This window comes from Rousettus aegyptiacus, unplaced genomic scaffold, assembly GCF_014176215.1.
Source record: "Rousettus aegyptiacus isolate mRouAeg1 unplaced genomic scaffold, mRouAeg1.p scaffold_m13_p_2, whole genome shotgun sequence".
In the NCBI taxonomy this organism is placed as follows: Eukaryota; Metazoa; Chordata; class Mammalia; order Chiroptera; family Pteropodidae; genus Rousettus; species Rousettus aegyptiacus.
This window is the reverse complement of record NW_023416295.1, coordinates 40,457,558-40,479,591: the sequence shown is the minus strand read 5'-3', so window position 1 is coordinate 40,479,591 and position 22,034 is coordinate 40,457,558. Positions and strand designations below refer to the sequence as shown.

The following is a 22,034-nucleotide window of genomic DNA, read 5'->3' as shown; positions in this document are numbered from 1 at the left end:
GAGGCAGAAGGGAAACACTGCGACGACCTGCTCGCTGGAGCTATATCTATTCGGGGAAACTTATCTTGAGGTGCCAGCTCCCGGGGTGCGTTCCGACGCAGGGCCCTGGAGTTGAGAGTTAGGGGTGGCGGGTTGGGTACGCGGGGTGGTGGGCGGAGGAGGAGGGGGGTGGGCCCGCTGCCAGCTGTACGTTACGTCTGTTGAGACCAGGGGTTGAGTGAGCAGCACAGCTCAAGTCTGCGCGCACATTTCTTGCTTTAGGCTCATAGTGGGGGCGCCCACGGCCAACTGGCTCGCCAATTCTTCTGTGGTCAATCCCGGGGCGATTTACAGATGCGTAATCGGAAAGAATCCAAATCGGACATGCGAACAGCTCCAGCTGGGTGAGTTGGACCTGGGATTAGGAGCGAGTGAACCCCCCCTCCCCCTGTGCCGTTCGTGGACTCCACGGTAAAACAAGTCCTGGAAAAACTCGTGTTGGCTGTAACTTGGTTAAAGCGAATGATTTTCACTCTTAACTACACACAATCTTCATTTCTTAACATAAAATGGTCCCCCTTTTCTGTTAATATTTTACTCCCCTTTGCCTATGACAATTTCAGTACTCTGACAAAACTACGTATAAGAAAATTTCTTATAATGCCCTCTCTTCATCTCTCTGCCAACTCCAGTGTGTAAAATACCTTTTAAAGTCTCAACACATTAAGGGCAGGATACAGCTAAGCCGACTTTAGAATTTTATTTCCATCTTTGACCTACCAGCTTTATTAAAGAGAACAGGCTAAGGGGCAGGTCAGGAATAGCAGTTGGCATTGATCCCTTATCCTGTCATTTAGCCTAAGGGCTTTCTTAAAAAGAAAATGATACAGTTTTATTTAGAATATGAAGTGTAAAAGAAGAGCACAGGAAAATTTGGACTCTCCATTGTTAGTATAATTAAAATGAAGCTTAACATATAATTATTAATTTATCTTATCAAAAACTCTCATGTTAAATGGAAACTTCTATTTGAAGTCATTCCTTAATGTGTCCTCTTAGATTTGTGACAACTTGAAAAATGTGTTCTGATGGGAGAAAGGAGAAAGTACATATTTCAAAGCCAAAGCAAATTTGCTTTGCACAGACACATGGGGGAAAAAAGGGGAACTAATATTAATTCAAATCTGTCTTGTCACAAACACTGTTAAGCATTGCTCTATACGTTGCTTTTTTTTTTTCTCTCTCTCTCTCTCATAGCACCACTGAGTCATGGTTGGCATGTTGCTACTCAACATTGAGGGCTGCAAGCACTTTTTCTAAAGGTTACTCAGCTAGTGAGTGGGAGACAGGACTCCCAAGTCAAAAAGTCAGGTCTGCTTGGGTCCAAAGTCCAAGCCCTTCTCTTTTTTGTATGCATTTTCAATGCAAACAAAATTCAATGTAGAGTCGAATATGTTGTCTGATGAACTGATGAGTCATCTGTAAATGGTGAATAAAAGGTCATATAATTGATACATTTTTCATATTTAATTTTGGTATCAATAGTTTTAAGCTAAGCTAGTTACTGTGTCTTTAACCCCTTTTCTTTTTATAGTAGTCTTTGGTTTTTCTCAAATAGGAAGCTGATTCCCTCATCTAAAGGAATTCAAATAGAGTATATACATAATGGGATTTTTATTTTTAACTCAGAGAACATCCATAAAAGTCTAGGAGTTGTCTGTAGCATGTAGAATAAGCCCCAGACTCTCATTAAGCACTGTACATCCCAAAAGGCAGACTAGGAAAGCATAAAACATTCACGAACCTATCCATTTGGAATAATTCTGCAAAACATAATTTTCATTGCATGAGAGAGTTGTGGGATAAAGAATTGGGGAATGGAGCAGGCAACCTTGATCACCAGAGGATCTTGATAAGGTCTCAGGAGGGAAAAATTTCATTTCTATTGTCCTGTCATAGTTTCCTGACCCATGACATTATAAAAACTGGTATTTAGCACATAATTCCTGTCTGTAAGGGCACTGAATCTATTTCCAGATGTCAGTGTTTTAACTGGAAAGATCATGTCATAGTATTACATAAAATTTAAGATAATAATTTCTCTCAAAATTGAAGGAAAACCTAAATTCTCTGGGCATGTGTAGCATACAGAAATATCCTTAGAGAAATAAGCACATAGTAGATAAGCAACAAACATGACTTAAGTGAAGATTTATTGGATGGATGGATGGATGGATGGATAGATGAATACATAAAAGCAGAGTGAAAGTTTGATTGCCATCAACATGATTGGTAAATAAGAGAAGTAATTAGAAATGACAAGCCAAAGTGATACTTTAACTTAAAATTTTGGTCAATAAAAAAAGTATTGACTGACATGGAAGGCAAAAAGGAAGACAAGATTTTTATTCAATTACTGGTTAAAATACTAGTAGCTGTAGTAATAGCTTTGAATATTTGCAAAAGAGCTGACTAAAGTTACTTTCGATATAACATTTTAAATAATGTATCTTTTCTTCCTTTTATAAAGAAATGCAGAGGTAACTTGAAGCTATAAAATAAGGGATTGAGGATAAAGTCTAGATAAGAAACACTAAGAACAATAAATTGATAACCAAAGACATTTAAGGATTCTCAGGTTTGTGGGCTCTGCAGTATTCTTTATGAGGATGTTTCAGGAAAAAAATATTACATATATATGTATATAGATATAGATATACACACATACATACACTCACACACATACACATACACAGTCTTCTAATTCTATAGATTGTGAAGATGGCTTCAGTTGTCCTGTCTCACTATAATATATGGAAAACACTTAGCTCAGCACCTGATATATAAAAGACATTTAAAAATATTAGTTCATTTCTTATTATCGCTATTTCCTACTTAAATCTCTATCTGTATGTTATCCATTTTAGGCAGATCGAGGTTAATAAATAGAGACAATTAATAAACTAAACAAAAAGTTAAATGTATAAATTAAAAGATAACTGTTGAAATGGCACACACAGTGAAAAATAATTTCTTGTTGACCCAACCAAAAAATCTGAAAACTAAAGATTGCACTGTGACTGCTGAGTCAGTAAGGTGTTTTCTTTCATTTGGAATGGCATTACTTGCTCTCAAGGAGATGAAATTGAAAGATATGTAAAAATGGTGCCCATCTCATATGCAATTCAAAATACTATCTGCATGGACTAGTCTTTAGGTCTCAGAATTTCATATCAAAGTTTGATTCAGACAGACAATTCCCCCCAAAAGAAGAGATCACTATCTCAGTCCCTATCTGACCCCCACCTTTGTGGATAATGTTGTCGCATACCATGGTATATTCCCTGTAGTCATAATCAGAAGTGAACAACAAATGCCCATTTATCTAGAATGTTCTGGGTGTGAGATGTTGAGAGTAAGACACCTCTTTCATTAAAGTGAATTGACTACAGAAGTGCTTTTCTTTTTGCATGCAAACAGGCTTCCCTGACCTCTGCCTGCCTGAGAAGTGTCTCCCCTCTCAGCCCCTTGGTACCTTCCTCTGTGAACCAAAGGAAAATAGTGTCCCATGAGGAGAGTTTGAGCCTAGACTTGTTCATGAAAACTCTGTGTCTGAGGAAGCCACAATGATTGCCACATGTCCGCTTGCTTTTCTACTCAGACACTGCATCCTCACTAAAGCTTTTTAAAAGGAAATTTTGATCACAGATGGTCGTGAAATTAAGGCAACTTAAATAATGACTCCATAGTACAATAGTTAATCATAGTCCATTCATAGATTACCAATATTCAAAAGAATTAGAACATAAAATATATAAATGATTATAAAATTATACTTTAAAAATTGTCTCTAGCTGGTTATTCAAAAGACATTCCAGGTCTTTCATTATTTCGGAGTTGCCACTAATAATATCTCACACACACACACACACACACACACACACACACACACACACATTTTTCTGGATAATGGACTCTAAAGTTCCATAAGTTATGCAGCACCCAGTAGCCACATATGGCTATTGAGCACATGCACTGTGGCTAGTTCACAGTGATAGGTGCTGTAATATGAATTACATACAGGATTTCGAAGGCAGTACAAAAAAAAAAGAAAATATAATACCTCATTAATTTTTTAGATATTGATTGCATGTTGAAATAAGTATTTAAAAATTAATACCGATTACATATTTAAATGATAATATTTTAGATTTATTTAGTTAAATAAAATATATTGTTAAAATTAATTTCACTTATTTCTTTTTACTTTTTTAATGTGACTGCTATCATATAAAACATCTTATATGTGGCTTGAATTATATTTCTGTTGGACAGCACTGCTCTAGAGAAACGTAACTTCCCTGCATAAAATAACACTAACTTTTTAGCAGGTGTTTTACCAGTGTCTATGCATGGGGCTTTCACTTTGTTTTTCCAGACCAAACATTGTACAGTTAACAGACCTTTAAGCTCGCTGCTTCTGCCTCTCCTTACTGAAAAGAACAATGGTCCATCATAAGTTTGTCATCATTATTCCACTTCAGATATCTTTCTGGAAATTATATTACTTTGGCCAGCCTCCTGGTTTATATTACATAACCTATTTGGAAAAGGTTAAGTCAATTAGCATTGCATCATTAATCTAACGATTATCTCATTCTCATTTCTGCCTGATTTGCAGGAATTATTAGCTTAACATTAAAAGGCAAAGCTCTCACTGTTGAAACTTTAAATATGTTCTTGATAACTTTCCTTTTCTTTTTCATTTTCAATACTCTTTAAATTGTGGTTTGTGAAGCTGAGTTGATACACACTGGTCATTTTGAAAAATCATCCCTGAACATAGGTTGTTATGGTAATTATGCAGAAAATCAAGACAGAGAGCTTCATTAATAAACTGTCATGTTAAGAGAGTTAAATTCCCTGATTTCCAGCAATTTCCCAAATTCGATCTCTGAAAGAATGATTTCCACATAATTTGAGAGACGAGATTTTCTAAATGCGTTGTATTTTTTACTTTGAGTTTACTTGATCACCAAGTAATATTACTGACTAAAAAAAATCTCCTCTTGGCAACAGTTTTGGGGGTCAGATATGGTAATCCGTTGTACATGAGGGTCATTTATTCATTCAGTCATTTATTTAGAGATGCCAAAGGGCCAGAACCTGGCCATACAAAAGAAACACTGTTCTTGGCCCCAAGGAGTTTACAGTCCATAGGTTAGGTTATTATAGGAAAGCATGGTGAGAAAACTTAATCTAGTTAAGAGAATAAAGTGATGTCTTCTGGAGGAATTGATGTTCAAGTGGGGAACTAAATGAAAATCAGGAGTTAGAGGAAGAGGTTATGGGAGATATTTCCATACAGAGGAAACAGCGTGCATGAAGGCTCTGAAGTCTTTTTACAGCATGACATTTTGAACTGAAGGAAAAATGTATACAGGTGGACTGTGGAGTGTGAAGTGGGTGGTTGGTTGGAGAGGTAAAAAAGGGATTATTTGGGGTATAATTTCCTAAGCTCTCTAGGATTATGAATTTGTGTTAAGGTCATTAAAGCTGGGGAGTCACATGATTAGATTTGTGTTTTAGATACTTCTCCTTGCAGAGTTGTGAATGATTTGTAGTAAATGGATCAAGAATGAAAGTATTGAGACAGTTGTAAAAGATTTTGTTATAATTTAGGCTACATACGATTCGTGCTTATACTGTCAGTGGCAGTAGGAATGAAGAAAAATAGAAATTCTGCTGTTGATATAAGAAATTCCAAACCTGTAGAGGATTTTTATGAGTTTATTTGGCCCATACTAATGACAATTGCCGGGAAGCAAAATCTCAACAGATAGAGAAAATGCTCCAGAGTAGAGTATGGCAGTTTTGCAGCTGGTTTTATACATTAGTATTAAAGGAGGAGGCATAAAGAGGATTACATGAAATCCATTGGCGATGATAGATTAATGGGATGGGAGAAAGCAAAGTGGGGGTTGGGAAATCTCTGGGATTGAATAAAAAGTAAAATGGAGAGACACATACTTCCTTTACAATGGCGAGTATAAGATAGTTAATAATTAACAGTTAGAGCAAATAGAAATGGTATATGGGAAACAAGCTGATGAAAGATTCTGTGGTCTCCTGCTTTGGTGCCAGAGGTTGGCCCCTCAGGGGTCTGGAAAAGATTATTCTGACATTTCAAAGGTATGTTATCTTGGATGCAAGAAGACACTAGACAAGCTCATTTAAGGTAAAAATTGACATTTGTCAAGGAAGCTACAGGGTTAGGATGTGAATACACACCATGACTCGATTTTAGTTAGGAATTTTTGTGTTCAGACCACCCCGTGTGGTTACTTTCAGTCTGAGTTTTAGGGTTTGTCCTGCTGGCCTCCTCTGAGCTTGTCAAGTTTAGTATGTGGCCCGCTTTTCAACCACACTACCATTATTTAAAAGACAGATTCAATAGGACTTGGTAATTATTAAATAATAGAGATGAAAGGGAAGAAGTTTTGAAGATGGTATTGAAGATTTTGACTTGGGCTGTTAGACGAATGATGGTGCTATGTCCCACGAGACACAGAAATAAATATCTGGTAATCAGCTGGATGTATGGGTCTTGTGGGCAGAAGAAGTTTGTCACTTCAGAGTTGAAGATTATTGATGATCAAAGCCCTGATGTGAATGAATTTAACTTGGGAACTCTCTAGGTGAATGGATTAGAGCAACAGTCCCCAACCTTTTAGACACCAGGGACAGGTGCTCCTATGAGAATCTAATGCCTGATGATCTGAGGTGGAGCTGAGGTGGTGATACCGGTGCTGGAGAGTGGCTGCAAATACAGATGAAGCTTCGCTTGCTTGCCTGCCACTCACCTCCTGCTGCAGCCCTGGGGTAGGGAGCCACTGCTGTGGAGGGCACAGAATAGATCCCAGAGGATGCTTACAACTTGAGAAATAGATAGAACAGTGCTACTCAACTCTGGCTGCAAGTTAGAGTCTTTTAAAAGCTTCAAGAATACCAGCGTTCATCCCAAATTAATAAAATTCCTGGTACTGTGATATTGTGATTTATAATAAGAAATATATATTTGGTCTTTGTCCCTGTTTCTAGCACAGAGCTTCTAAAACCCTTGGAATTTCCTGAGTGATGAGAGACAAAGATGCCTTTTATTATGTTAATGAGGTGACTTTCGGACCCCACTAAGGATGGAGACTGGTTGCCTATGGAGCCAGCCATGTGTTTAAAGGGTGGGAACTTTTAGTCCCATTCCCCTGACCTCCAGGATGGGGAGAGGGGCTGGAGGTTGAATCAGTTGCCAATGGCCAATGATTTAATCAATCAAGCCTATGTAATATCGCCTCCATAAAAATCCAGAAGGACAGGGTTTGGAGAGCTTCCAGGTTGGTGAACATAAGGAGAGTCAAGGAGAGTGCCTTAGGGCATAGAAGCTCTGCACTCTTTTCTCATACTTTGTCCTATATATCTCTTCTATCTGGCTGTTCCTGAGTTATGTGCTTTCTGATAACCTGGTGATCCAGTAAGTAAAATGTTTCTCTGAGTTCTGTGAGCTGCTCTAGTAAATTAACTGAAACCAAGGAGAAGATAGTTGAAACCTCCTATAGCCAATTGGTCACAAGCACAGGTGACAATCTAAACTTGCAATTGGCACCTAAAGCATGTGTCTGTTTGGCGTGGGGGCTGTCCTGTAGGACTGAGCCCTTAACCTGTGGGATCTGATGCTACTTCCTATTAGATAGTGTCAGAGTTTAGTTGAATTGTAGGGCACTGAGACAGTGTTAGAGAATTGTGGTGGTATGGAAAATCTCTCTGAAACACACATTAGAATTGAGTTCAAAATCCTTAGTAGGGCATCAGAATTCTCCAAAAGTCCTCAAACGATACCAGTATTCAACCGTCGTTGAAAACCACTGGAGAAGAAAAAAGGAACCTAAAAGGAATGACTGAGGAGAAGCCAAAGGGGTAACAATGAAATCAGGTCAATGTGGCATTATGAAAGTTTGAAGAGGAGAGATTTTGAAAAGAGCGAGTAGTTGATGGTATCAAAAGTTGACAAGAAGTTAAGCCAGGTAAGAACTTAGGAGATTTCATTGGATTTAGAGAGAATCAATTCATCAGTAACCTTGGTAAGACCAGTTTTGGTGGTGAAATTAGACTGCAGAGGGTTGAGAAATAATAGTGAGAAAATATTGATAGCAAGTGTCAACAACTCTTTTAACTGGGTTCTTCATTCATTAATTAAATAATTTCTGTCAATTATTTGCTAAGTACTGGGAATAGAAAGTTGAATAAGACACGGCTGCAGCTCTCAAACAACTCAGTTGAGAAGGCAAGAAATTCAGGTGGACAGATAATCTAAGCCTACCTCAGCCTGATACCGTACTTTGTTTTCTTGTGAAAGTTTTCCGGTATTCGTTAGACAATAATTTGTTTGCAAATTATTGTCTTTGCAATGTCTTATTCCATTCTTTAAACTTCGTACAGAGAGCTGTCCTCTGCTATCTGTAACTCACCTCTGTCTGACCCTCCACCAGTGCGGGACAATGCCACGGACTCCCTGACTGATTTTTATTTCTCTCACATATTTTTAAACATTTCTGTCTTCCTGACTTCCTCTGTCCTACCATATGAATTCCAAAGACAAGCACAGAACTTCAATATTGACCCCTTAGCAATGAGTGTAGGTTTCCATGGAGTTTTTTGTTATTTTTGTATTGTTCTTATTTCAAATGATATCCATATATTAGTGATAGTGTTTCCTATAAATCCTTAAATCCAGGAGGTTAACTAAAAACCATGGAAGAAGAGAATTTTCTTATTTTCTAAACTTGGAAATTAATATTACTATCTTAGTAGGTCTATTATAGAAATAAAATTAGTATAGGATTATTAATAATGTCACTATTTGGGTTCTTTTCTTGCTTAACAAGGAAAAGTGTTAATAGCAAATCATTGCAAGGTAATATAGAGTGGTGGTTGACAGTGGATTTAAATCCTTTTGCCCCCTCCCCCAATTATTAGGGGTGACTTTGGACAAGATGCTTAATCTTCCAGAGCTTCTCCATCTATGAAATTGGGATAATAATACCACTCATAGGGATGTAATAAAAGCTAAATGAGTTAATATATTTGTTTACATGTAATAAAAGTATGCTTGATACATAGGAAGCATATAATAAATATTGGTAACTATTGTAAAACAACATTCCCTCTTTAAATTATGCTCACCAAATATATAAGTTGCAGCACATTTATCTACTGTAGTTAGTAAAGTGTTTGTGTAGGTTTTCCACAGGAACTTGAAAAAGTTTGGGCCTACGGTCCCTGAAGGAAACCCTGAACCTAGAATCAAGTTCTTAAGAGACCTTGCTTTCTAGAATTCTGAGGCCTAGTGATGACTCAGGATCAACCCAGATTTATAAAATTACAACATAAAACTTGACACTACTTCCTGCCGACGTTAACTTCAGTGTTGAACTCTCTTTCTGAATACAATAAAGTAAAATAAATAGAGTTAAATCATTTAGTAAAAAGGTATATAAAATAAAATGGAATAGAGGACTGGAATAGCTGGCTTTTCCAGGCCTATGATTTTATGAGCTATTTCTCACATTAATTGAGCATGGTTATTAGCCATTTCTCAGATTTTGACTAGAAACTCTGAGAATACAACATTTAGATATCAATTTTTCCAGAAAGAAAATACTTTGAGAATGGTTTCTAATTTTGATGTTTATTTTGATAGTTTGACTCTTGTTTGCCACTAGAGAAGGTAGAGGCAATGGTCTTAGAAGCTTAATACTCTCATGTCCCATATCACCTCAAAATTTTGGGTTATTTTACTTTTTATTTTTGCTATTACTATTGACTTCATAAACATCATAAACATCACTGTTATCTTTTATAAACATCATCATCACATTTTATTAGATGCATGAGGAAAGTAAATAGCTTAATATAGTAAACATATGGATTTAATAGTAATTAGGGTTAGATAAGAAAGACTAAAAGAAGAGGCTCCTTGGCTTAAAGAGCTGAAGGCTGCTGACCAAATCTCTCAGCACTGTGAGCTCCCTCTGCTGGTGAAGTCCAAATCAACATAGTGTAGGTATGCTGGGAAGGAGAAGCATTTACCATTTAATGAACACCTACTAGGTGCCAGGCAGTCTTGTATGCACAGGCATAAATTTTCTGTAATATTCATAACCATGCAATGGTAGGTCTTATAATCTTGTCATATTTGAATTGATTTGTTTACTTTTAATCCCAAATGTTTTTCTAATATTCAAAATTTAGATAGAGGAATAAATTGTATAATTATTTTCACTCAGTAATTATTGCTTCTACAAATAAAGCTATCTGGAATGAATGGCTCTTTATAAAACATAGAGTAGAAAGAGTCATTCATTTTTCAGGATAATTTGAGGAAAAGTTAGAGTGGAATAGATCAAAACATAGGACTTTCCTTTCAGTGGAATAGAAATTCAACTCTAAAAAAGCAATTGGTAGAAGTAAAGACTTTATTTTTCTTAAACTTGAAATCACATCACATGTTTTGAATAATCAGATAACTATATATGTTGTCTGAGTAGCTAGAAATCCAGACTCAGTGCCCCAATCAAATGTCTGAAGCCGTGGGGAAGCCATAGCACAGTACACAGGCAGATAAACCAAGCATGCCTTTACATTCAAAAGTCCCAAATGCACATACCCACAGAGCATTTCACTCAAGCTGTCAACAAGTTATAGAAAGAAGAACTTTGGGTCTGACCTTTCCCCTTGGTCTTTCCTTAGTGGAAATGCCGGAGTACTGAGAGCTGATGTAAATTGAGGGAAAGGGCAGGGCAAGATAGGGACCAAGTAAGTGACATTTTTCTTGAACACTAAATAGTTGGCTATACAGTCTGTGGGCAGATTTGTGATATTTTGCACATGTTCGAAGATTTAGGAAGTGAAATCGATTTCAGTTAATTCACACATCTGAAATATTTATAGACTTCTGTTATATATATATGTAGGGTCATGGGAGTAATACATGCCCTGTTTCTGACAAATATTTTATTTTAATCTTTTCTATTTACCAGCCTCATGACTTCAGACAAGTTACTTCTTTAAGACTCAATTTTCTCATCTGTAAAATGGGATTGGTAAAATAGTCTGCTGTTGCTCCTCTGAGAATTAAATGAGTTAATGTGTATGTTAACGCCTCACCGAGAACAGCAAGGTGCTGCAAATACTTCATGGAGGAGGATATATGCCATGACATACATACAGCTTAATCATATTTAGCTTAATCCTCAAAATAATAATAATAATGTCAACATCAACTAACATTTGTGTGCTTTCAATGCTAGGCTCTGGCTGAAGCCCTTCACACAGATCTCACTTACTCCCCATAATCCTTGCGGAAAGGCTCTGAGATAGGCACCTCCTGTGGCCCCAGCTGATCTCAATCTTAAAGAATCCTACTCACTTACTACACTTTGTAAAGACCCTCAGACCTGCTAACAGTTTCCCTTCAGACCATCTGTTACTGTCTTAAAACTTAAAAAAATAATATTTTGAAAGAGAAGTAGGGAAGAATAGTAGAGAAGGAAGATCTCTCCAAAGCTTAGATCCCTGAGAGTTTGGTGAAAGTTTTGCAGTAAAGGATTATTAGTCTAGTGGAGGATTTTTGTGCTGGTGTAATGTATTTCAGAATTCCCTCCCTCAGCAAATACATACTTTGTTCCTGCCTTCTGCTTCTAAGGCCCTGTTTTATACTGTGGGAATGCCACAGTCAACAAAATGCCCTGGTTGATATGAAGGAGGGAGGAAGTATAAAGTGTACCTAATTAGCTTTGTGCTAACATCCTTTACAGTCTACTATTGGAATTATTGCTTATTCACATTTATATACACATATGTGTACTAATGCAAAATCAGTAGATGGACATACAAACTGAAGAGATAAGCACACATCTTTATATTTTATTGAAATGAGAAAAGAGAAAGATAGGCTTACGTTTTAGAATAAGAAGAGAAAAAATGAAAAGAGAAAGATAGGCTTACATTTTAGAATGAGGGGTATGATTTTAATATGGCTTTGTATTTGTAATTTCTACTGGGGAAAATGCATTCAACCGCACTAAGAATTAGTCATTCTAGTTGAACAAAAGCATGGAAAATTATCACATGTTAATTTCTACTGTCCTCTTTTATGTTAGACCATGTAAAGTACTTTTTCAATTATGAAGCTGATTTGATTTACTGAGTTTAGATTAGTAATGTATGAGCTGAGTTGAAAACCAAATTATAAATCATTTCAGTATGACATTTGGGTAAAATATAAAGATAATCTGAGTTTATTTATGATGCTCTGTCAGGGAAATTCATGAGAATTATCTTCCTCATGACAGTTTTAATAATCGTCATTTCTGACCAAATTAGAAATAGTGTACTTCCACATGAAGAAAATTTGCTTAACATTTTATATCCTGTTTCAATATCTAGCTAAAACCAAGGACAAAAAAGCTATTATTATTCTTTTTAAAAGGAAGTAGTTTCTTCTTAAATATGATATAATATAGGAAAAGGCATAACCATTTACATTGTAGGGCAGTTGCTCGCCAGCCCAACTGCACACTACAGCTACCTGGGGAGTTTTTCAAAAAATTCTGATGTCTGGGTCTCAACCCGGACACATCAGATCTGCACCTCAGAGTGAGATCCAGGTGTTGGCATTTGTTCAAAGTTCCCTCCAGATGATCCTGATATCCAGTCAAGGCCGAGAACCACATGATAAAAGAGTTGATTTAGGATCAAGCGAGGTTAAGGGAAAGCTCTGGAGAAAGGCACTAAGCATAAGCTGACGCTGGGAAGGCTGTACTTCTCTGCCAAGATTCTGCACACACTACAGAAGAAAACGGTAAAAAAAAAAAAAAAAAGTTTCTAGAAATTAAGAAAAGACTCAGAACAGTAGTGGGGACTTACAGGCTGTTCTTTGAATTGATCTTGTCTTTTGACCAGTGCTAAAAGTACCTCAGTATTATTGTTGCTAGCAGAAGCTATATTAGGAAGTGAAAAAGGAGAAACCTGTATAAATGTGTCTGTGTATCTGTTTACTTATTAGAATTAATTTTTATTTCTTATGTGGAAGGATAATCGTTTCATGATTTTGTTATGTGAATTTCCTTTTTGCCTATGTGTTCTTTCTTTGGACTCATATTTCTAATTAAGATACAAAAAAAAACAGAAGACAGTCGAACCACAGTTGAAGCTTTAAATCGTTTTTCATTTATTGACCTGTTTTCAGCACACATTTCTGGGATATGTGTTAAGGATAGGCTCATGCTGAACAGATGCAGTTCTGGTCAAAATGAATTAGGTCTTTATTTACTAAGCCTCGGAAGTAGACAGGATAGTTGTGAATAAACATGGTAGTACTTGTATTTGTCAGGGTTCACCAGAGAACAGAACCAATTGGGTAGATAGATCTTTCTGTCTGTCTAAGAGGAGATTTATTATAGTAATTGACTCCCTTAGTTACAGAGGCTGAGAAAGTCTCATGATCTGCCATCTGTAAGCTGAAGAAGCAGGAAAGCTGGTGGTGTAACTCAGACCAAAGGCCTGAGAAGAAGGGTATGTGAGGTGTAAGGGGGCATTGGTGTCTCAGAGGTCTTGTAGATACTCAGACACGGAATGGAAGATGTTTGAGGGAAGCGACATCGATAAAGTGGGAAAGTGAGTAAGTTGCTAATGATGTGTGTGAGACCGAGTGTGAGAGTGAGACTGAGCTGTGGTGACATTGTGATGTCACATGGTGGAGCTAAAACTGAAACAAAGGATACAATGTGGAATTATCTCTGGCTCCAGAAAACAATTTAATCACACGTGTTTCTCTAGTCTTCATTTAAAAACTTAAAAAGACAAGAACTCAGCCGAGAAACAGACAATAACAATTCACTATTTTTACACATAAAAACTTAGCCATTTTTATCCAGCAATTTACATGGTATTGTGTGGTTCTAAACTATCATATACTTACTATTTTTAAACTTTTGGGTGGCGTCTCTAGAACAGTAAATTTGTTTCCAAATATTGGGTTATAATTTTGATGAAAGTGTCCATTAAATATTCCACATTTTAATAGAGGTCCGTTATTTGTTACCTTCATGTCCTGCCCTTAATTTTCCTCCTGCTCAGTTTCCTGGGTGTCTGTAAATTTAGAAGACTCTGGTATTTTGATAGAGGATATTTCATTTAAGTGTCTATTGTAAATAACAGGAACTTCAAACTTCAGGTAAACAGAATCTACCATTTAGCATCTATTTTGACATTAGTTAAAAAAAAACGTAGTTTTAGTGAAAAAGTCAAATTGAAAATTGCATTACAATGTACGTTAAAATTCCTTGTCATTCTTTCACTTTCCTTCAATTATGCTGGCATCCTGTAGCCACAGTAACAATTCTCTATGTTGGACCTTACCCATCCAACACAACACAATTGTTTTTCTCTCTTTCTGTCCCGCTTCCCTTCCTTTTTATTAGTTTTAACATAGAGATCTGCTGTTTCTACCCAGACCATCTTTATCAGAGTTTGGGCTGCAGGAAGATTCCCTATCAATTCCAAGCAGACATTGCTAATCAACTCTAGCATTATTCTTCTAGACCAATCCTAGTCCTGCCTTCCTTTCAGTCTAGTGCTCCAAGCAGCCACTACCAGTGAGTGGGAGTTGTTACTATTCTTTGAGGAACCTGGACAGAAAAACATTATTCACATCCTATTGTAACAATGATCCAGACCATTCAAATCACCTGGGGTCATCAGAGCCTCACCTGGATCTAATGAATCAATCTTCAGAGAAGAGGTGAAGAGACTTTCTTGTGTTCAGCTGTGTTGAAGGGTTTTGTTTGTCCTGAACACTTTGGAGAACAAATGTGTGTACCTGCATCTTTCTATACTCCTTAAAACAGGGTCTCTGCTACCCAGGAGATTTTCTGCAGATAATTTCATTTTCAAAATGTTAGCCTTATCTATGTAGGTATTCTGAGGTTGTTTAGGAAACTTTATCTAGAGGTCAAGTTTATAGGAGGAGACAACGTGCCTAATGATTTAAAAAATGGTCCCTATAAATGTATGAAAACTTGATACCAGTGACCAAAATTAAGAAACCCAAGTTCCTCATCTTTATCCAATCAGATTGATGCAATGTGTTTACCTGCCTTTGGAATTAAGCTCAGGTGGAATAGAACTATCACATGGCAATTGAAGAGGGTGAAAATAAAGACAAAAGGATTAAGATACTGCATCTTATTCTCTTCCAAAATCACTTAATTGAAATTAATACTGTATCCCAGCTACAAGGCAAAGAAGTCACTCTAATAAAGGAATATATATATATATATATATATATATATATATATATCTATCTATCACTGGGAAGATCACTTTTTCTTGTAGTTTAGAAGTACTGTATTGCCCGTGAATCATTATGTTTGTTTTTCTGTCTATTCATGCATTTGTTGAAGTGTTCATTGAAGTTTATAACTTCCAGTTTTTTGAGTCTTTTATTTGTTGAGAACAGTCACAACCTACTAAATGTAAATCATAGGGCAATTTGTTTTAACTTCTAGGCATTATTGGAATGCTAATTATACAGGAACACTTTCCACATGCTCAGGCATCACCTTCCAGCTTCAATAAACTGTCGTAAATGCTAAGGACCAGCATTTAATGTCTCAATACAAGAAATGTCTTAAAAGTGCTCTGGTAATGTTGCCTGTAATGCTAGATAATTGGTCAAAACAAAGGTGCAAATTCTTGGCCAAGCATTACATACTGCCATTGTATTTTCACAGCCTGTGTTGGCTTAGACTGATTTTCTTCCATCCTAATCATGTTGGTTAGCTATCTCCTATATCGAGGCCATCTCTTCACAATGTTACCAGTCATTTCTACAATAAAAATCAGCTTATGAGAGAACAGTTATATTGGCACAGAGTAACTCACAATTACCCCCACATTGTGCACTGAATAATAAGATGATAGAGAAGCAGGGGATAAGGGCATTCCATATGTGATTGAAGGAAAAAGCATTGGGGATAAGCATGATTGTTTATTTTCTCTGCTCTTGTAGAATAGTATGATTTTCATGATAACTGATGACATTATTTCAAATGCTGTAGGTAGCCCTGGTGGAGAACCTTGTGGAAAGACTTGTTTGGAAGAAAGAGACAATCAATGGTTGGGAGTCACACTTTCCAGACAGCCAGGAATAAATGGATCCATCGTGGTAGGTTATTGGAATTGGTCTACTAATCACATCATGAAATCAGAAATTCTGGGTGTGACTTTCACATCATTTGGTCTACTTTTATGTTTTATTCAGACTTGTGGGCATAGATGGAAAAATATATTTTATATAAAGAATGAAAATAAACTTCCTTCTGGTGTTTGCTATGGAGTACCCTCTGATTTAAGAACAAAACTGAGTAGAAGAATAGCTCCATGTTATCGAGGTAAGACATGTTTTTGATATTAACGAGATCAAGAGAAACAAATGAATACCTTTTAAATTTTTTAAAATTACTTCCAATTTTGGTTGTATGGGGAAATATTTGAAATAGCAGTGTTCTTTTTAACTACTCAAAGTATTCTTTCCTTTTTTTATTCAACTGCAGTAATATTCGTTTTTATAAATGTACATCATGTTTTTAGGAATAGAAATCCTACAGTTGAATTTAAATAATTCTAAAATCTAGTTGAGTTACCCACTTTTGCATTAAATATATTTTTAATTCAGTATAAGTGAGTGTAATGCTCAAAAAATATAGTACACTTAAAATTATGAAATTAGATCGAAGTCAAATCAGAAAGAAGCTGTTTAGGTTCCTTGTTTTACCTTTAGTTTCAAAAAATATTCAGAGTAAGCAAATACTTTCTATTCACTGTCTTTTTTTTCAAATTCATGTTTTCATTGAAACAGCAAGGGGTTGGTATCTGAAGTTTGAAAGGTTTCCTTATAAAAATGCTACCCTGGGGTGGTTTCATAGAGTAGTGGTTAGCACGTCCACTTTACAGGCAGAAGGTCCTGGGTTTGAGCCCCAGCAGAGCCTAGGCCCAGGCTCCCTGGGTGCACCAGTCCCCACTCCCCGCCCCTCCACCCCCCAGCGTGTTGGAGGAGATGCTCTGCCTTCAGAGATCCAGTTCTTAAGGGGAGATGGCAACATCCTTAGATCAGGGGTGGAAGTGAGGATAGGGAGAATTAAAAAAAAAAAAAAAAAGATTCTGGGCCATAGGCATTAAAGCGTATAGAGCTAAGACATAGATAGACAACTGAAGTGAGCAAAGTTAAAGGTGAATGTCAACAGAGCGTTAAAATGGCATCAGCAACAGAAACAAAATTCTAAAAATGTCTTTGAAAAACTCAGAATTAAATATATATGCATTGCATTTTTCAATTTTTCTAACCAAAATAATTATCCTAGTGTCCAAAGAAATTGTCTGTTACCTGACAAAATTTTAACCAAGTATACAAATTCAGTTACTTTAATAACTGAATCATGGATAATTTTTATCATATAAATTCTTGATTTGCCTTTGGATGCCTAGAAGTTAAAAAGTGCATTTAAAATTTAATTGCAGTAAAATTCAGTTTTCCATGTGTTTATTATCCTCTTTTTCTTAATGGCTTATGGTTTACACTTTAAATATTTTCGCAACAGAGTTCTTATTTTTGCTCAGATATACCTAGCCACATTCTACAAAATATTCCAGATGACATAAACCTAAGACACCTAATATGGCAAAATTTATAAAAATGGGGGGAAAAAAGATAAGGGCAAGGAAAATATAAAAAGATGTGAAAAGTCATGACAGGCAATAGTAATTATAAATGACTTAGCAATTTATTTAACTTTTCTAGTTAGCAAAGCCAAAACTAAGATATGGTCCTGATTATGACTTTCATAAAGGTTTACTTATGTCAGTTCTTAAGGAGAAGCAAAACTTTGTCGTAATAAATTTCAAAGCATCTGGCCATGTGGGCTTTGTAATTAGGGACCCTACATCTCCATGCAGATCTTGACTCAACCTGTTATTGTCAGCTGCGCAAAATCTGGGAAATCTATTTTAAATAGAAACCTGAACTAGAAGCCACAAATCCTACTTCCTGGATACTCGACAGTTTTTGTTTTGTTCTCGAGTGTGCTCTACGGGTTCTCCCCAGGAAAAAGAGTCAAGGGTAGATACCTTTATTGGTATTTCATAAGGATATTTTGAAGGTTGCTAAGGAAGAGGTTTGAGGTTTTAAATTTTATCAAAGTTACTATTTTAAGAATAAGGTAGAATAAAATATCAACCATAGAAGTCATATATTTGTAAGGATTTATAAGACTAAAATTATACAGATCTTTATTTTTAAATAATTTTTTTTTTTTTTTACTTTAGATTTTGTGAAAACATTTGGAGAAAATTTTGCATCATGTCAAGCTGGAATATCTAGTTTTTACACAGAGGTAATAGTTCAAAAAATAGCTGCTACAAATGTTTACATACAGAATTTTAATTCTTCTAAAGATTTTGAAAACTGATGTTATACTTTACAGCAAAAACTGTATAAGATTGGAATAACATCTCATATTTGAGAGTACATAATTAAACTTAATTTATACTACTCAGTATTTCACATATTTTGAGAAAATAATATTTAGATGAGTGTGCCACACAAGTCTAACTAAAAGCCTGTATTAAAGAGTATTAGTTTCATTAAGAATTGAATATAAATTAAAACTAGCTAGAGTTATTTGTTTCATTAACTTGGGCATTGAAAATATCTATACAAGTATGTTACTTTTTCTTAGTTGAGGGGTGAAGGAAGCATATAAATCTAAACTCTTCATTAAAAGAATTAGGATTTTGGAACTTGATATCCTCTTAAATTACACATATTCCCCAACTATTATTCCCTTTCGACCCTACTGGTAATTCTGTGACTCTCAGTGAAAGGTCACAGTTATACTCAACCGTAAAATCTCCCAGTTTCTCTTGAAAACTCTATGAATTTATGAATGTTTTCTGAATCTATGTAGACAGTCTGTATCATGCCTTGGGTTAACAATTTCCATAACTATTACCTACTATGTAAAAAATAATAATAATGCTTTCATAGTTTATATTTAAAATGACTCTTTTTTAAAGTTCAGGGTTGTTTAGGAATTTAGAAATATGTTAAAGACGTTTGATTGCTGAAAGTTTTCATATTTTACCAGTTAAGTGTCTGCTCATTTCAACCTTCCCTCTGTTTTTTCCCTAAATTTGTATTAATTGTCAAATATACCCCAAATTCCATTGGACTTACTTTTTTCCTAAAGTAACATTAAGGAAACTAATGGCTTTTTGCAAACTGAAATAAATTAAGTCCACTTTTTACTCTTTGACAATACATGATTATCCCTGTAATGAGCACTAATGAATTACCCAGATATGATTTACTTTAATAGAAACCACATTGCCTTTCTCCTGAAAGCTTACTCTAGTTTTCAATGATTCTACCTTTGATTTCTAAGTCTACTGATAAGTGTGAAGTGAGAGTTTTAGTTTTTCTTCTCTGAAATTCTACTTTTAGGTGAAAATCCATTATCTTTTCTGGCTTTTTTTCCTGATATATATATATATATATATATATATATATATATATATATATATATATATATATATATTAATTTGTATACTCATATTTCAGAAATTTATTGTAAAAATGTTTTGTCACTATTAAAACATATATCTGGGAGAGGTTTGGGGTGGTGAGATTAAACTTTTAAATGACGATAGTTTTTTTCTTACAGGATTTAATTGTGATGGGTGCCCCAGGATCGTTTTTTTGGACTGGCTCTCTTTTTATCTACGATATAACTACAAATAAATACAAGGCTTTTTTAGACAAAGACAATCAAGTAAAATTTGGAAGTTACTTAGGTACTGTTAAACTTGACACTCAAATTATAATCTTTCTTACAGATACTAGCAATTATAAATAAGGGAAATTGTATTTTCAAAAGATCTAAATGGCCAGTGACAAAGAGCCAGTTTTCTCTTTAAAAATATTATTTATGAAACTTTAGTTAATATTTTACATACGGAATTACAATCATCAAGAATAATTGGTAGACTATAGCTCCCAGTTTAGTTTACACTTTGCAGTAAAACACTTATAAACTTACATCTTTATGCGGTCAACTTATTATAAAGGTAGCATCTATTGACATATCCTAGAACTTTCGCAAGCACACTACGTGAATTAACTCAATTATGTATGACTGAGTACAGTTTCTTAAAGGACTGACTGAAAGTCAATGGGACTGTTGACAGCATTTTAGACAATGGGGAACATTAGGGAACATATGGGTCTAAAAACAGCTCATCGACCTTGGCCTCATAAGTTCTTAGCATATTTTCCAGAGCTTAACTATTCTTATCTCCATATTCTTATTTTATTCTTTAATAAGTCATCAGTAGGACACTTTATTTCTCCAGAAACAAGATTTTTCTAGTATTCTCATTATACTAAAAGAATGCTTTTCCTGTAGTCTCTTAGAAAGTACAGATTTGCTTAAACCATATGTGCTTCAAATGTGAGCATCCTATACTCAAATAATTATGATAAGAAAAATCAGTACTTTTTTCCATTCAAACAGAAGGAAAGCATTTTCAAACAGGGAATTCATTTACAATTCAACATTTACTTGTTTATGGTTAAGGATATCTTGAAGTATTATAGAACCGTAACTTGGTATTATGCCTTTTATTGCATAATAAAAAAAAATACTTTCCCTTTTCTTGTCATCATAAAATTTTATCACAATAGGAAGATTTCATGACAAAAAATAGTTTAAATTTAGAAAGTTTTTTTAAAAGTATGTCACATTTTATATACACTGAAATATTTCTGTTGTAATCCTAGAATCCTGATACTACAGAGACTAATAAACCAAATTTTTAGGATTTAGAAATATAATCCATGTGACTAATTTCATAACACACACATTAATAATTGCTTAAAGTTTATAATGAATGAACAATTTTGTATATTGCTTTGCTAAATATTTAAACTGTTTAGTCCTGTTGAATTCAGTCTCATTTAATTCTTAGTTGATTTATGATAATATATTTTACTCATTGAAAATGGTGATTTTCATACTTGGTCTCTGTTTCTTTGAAGGATACTCGGTTGGAGCCGGTCATTTTCGCAGTAGGCATACTACCGAAGTAGTTGGAGGAGCCCCTCAACATGAGCAGATTGGTAAAGTAAGATATACATTTTTATATTTATTTCTTTACAAAGATTCAAATAGATTGCATGAGAGAATTAGATATTAAAGGAGGAACTGCAGAAATTCTTAGGAATGAAAGCTAGCAACGATGAGCAATTTGCTACATTTAGTGGACTTGGTAAAAGTTAGACGGCTTTTAGATAAAATTTAGGAGAAGAGTTTTAAGAAAAATTATATAATTCAAATGAAGCTCTTCTTCCTTATGAGTAAATTGTTTTTGAGAGAATTATCTCAAGATGTCCAGGAAATATATTTATTGCTTTAACAAGTTCGCAACTAAAGGGAAATTGAGGCCACTAGGACATGTTTTATAGAAAGAATAAGACATTATTTCTGGCTCTAGTTATTGTCATACTGTCGTATAGATGTTACTAAATTTTTCTGAGCCCTACTTTGAGAAGTGAGCCAAACTGCTTTCTGTGTCCTCTCTCAGGGATCAATAAGGTAGTTTCTCAGAAGGTAGTTTTGCAAGGAAGGCACGTTAATGTGAATGTGGTTTCCTGAACCTTCAGTATCACTCTGAAAAGGATTTTTTAAAATATATCTAAGCAATTACAGGTAATGAAAATTGATGTTTCAATCAAATGAAATTTTTTACAATATGACAGAAGTCTAACATTTTCTAATTCTTTTCCCAATTGCAGGCATACATATTCAGCATTGGTGCAACAGAACTAAGTATCTTACATGAAATGAAAGGTAAAAAGGTAATAAGTCTCTACTTTGGTATCACTG

At 35.1% G+C, this 22,034-nt stretch overlaps 1 protein-coding gene across 2 annotated transcripts in view; it reads left to right on the top strand.

Moving 5' to 3' along the window:
- Positions 1-22,034, top strand: part of ITGA4 (integrin subunit alpha 4) — a 74,980-nt gene that overhangs the window by 557 nt on the left and 52,389 nt on the right. Inside the window, exons 2-8 of one of the 2 annotated variants that reach the window (XM_016164610.2) lie at positions 262-383; positions 16,155-16,261; positions 16,358-16,487; positions 18,418-18,485; positions 19,815-19,944; positions 21,188-21,273; positions 21,944-22,006. In XM_016164610.2, coding sequence (XP_016020096.2) covers positions 262-383; positions 16,155-16,261; positions 16,358-16,487; positions 18,418-18,485; positions 19,815-19,944; positions 21,188-21,273; positions 21,944-22,006 — 706 coding nt within the window. The remainder of the gene's footprint in view (positions 1-261; positions 384-16,154; positions 16,262-16,357; positions 16,488-18,417; positions 18,486-19,814; positions 19,945-21,187; positions 21,274-21,943; positions 22,007-22,034) is intronic. The other variant, XR_001599371.2, reaches the window with a different exon arrangement.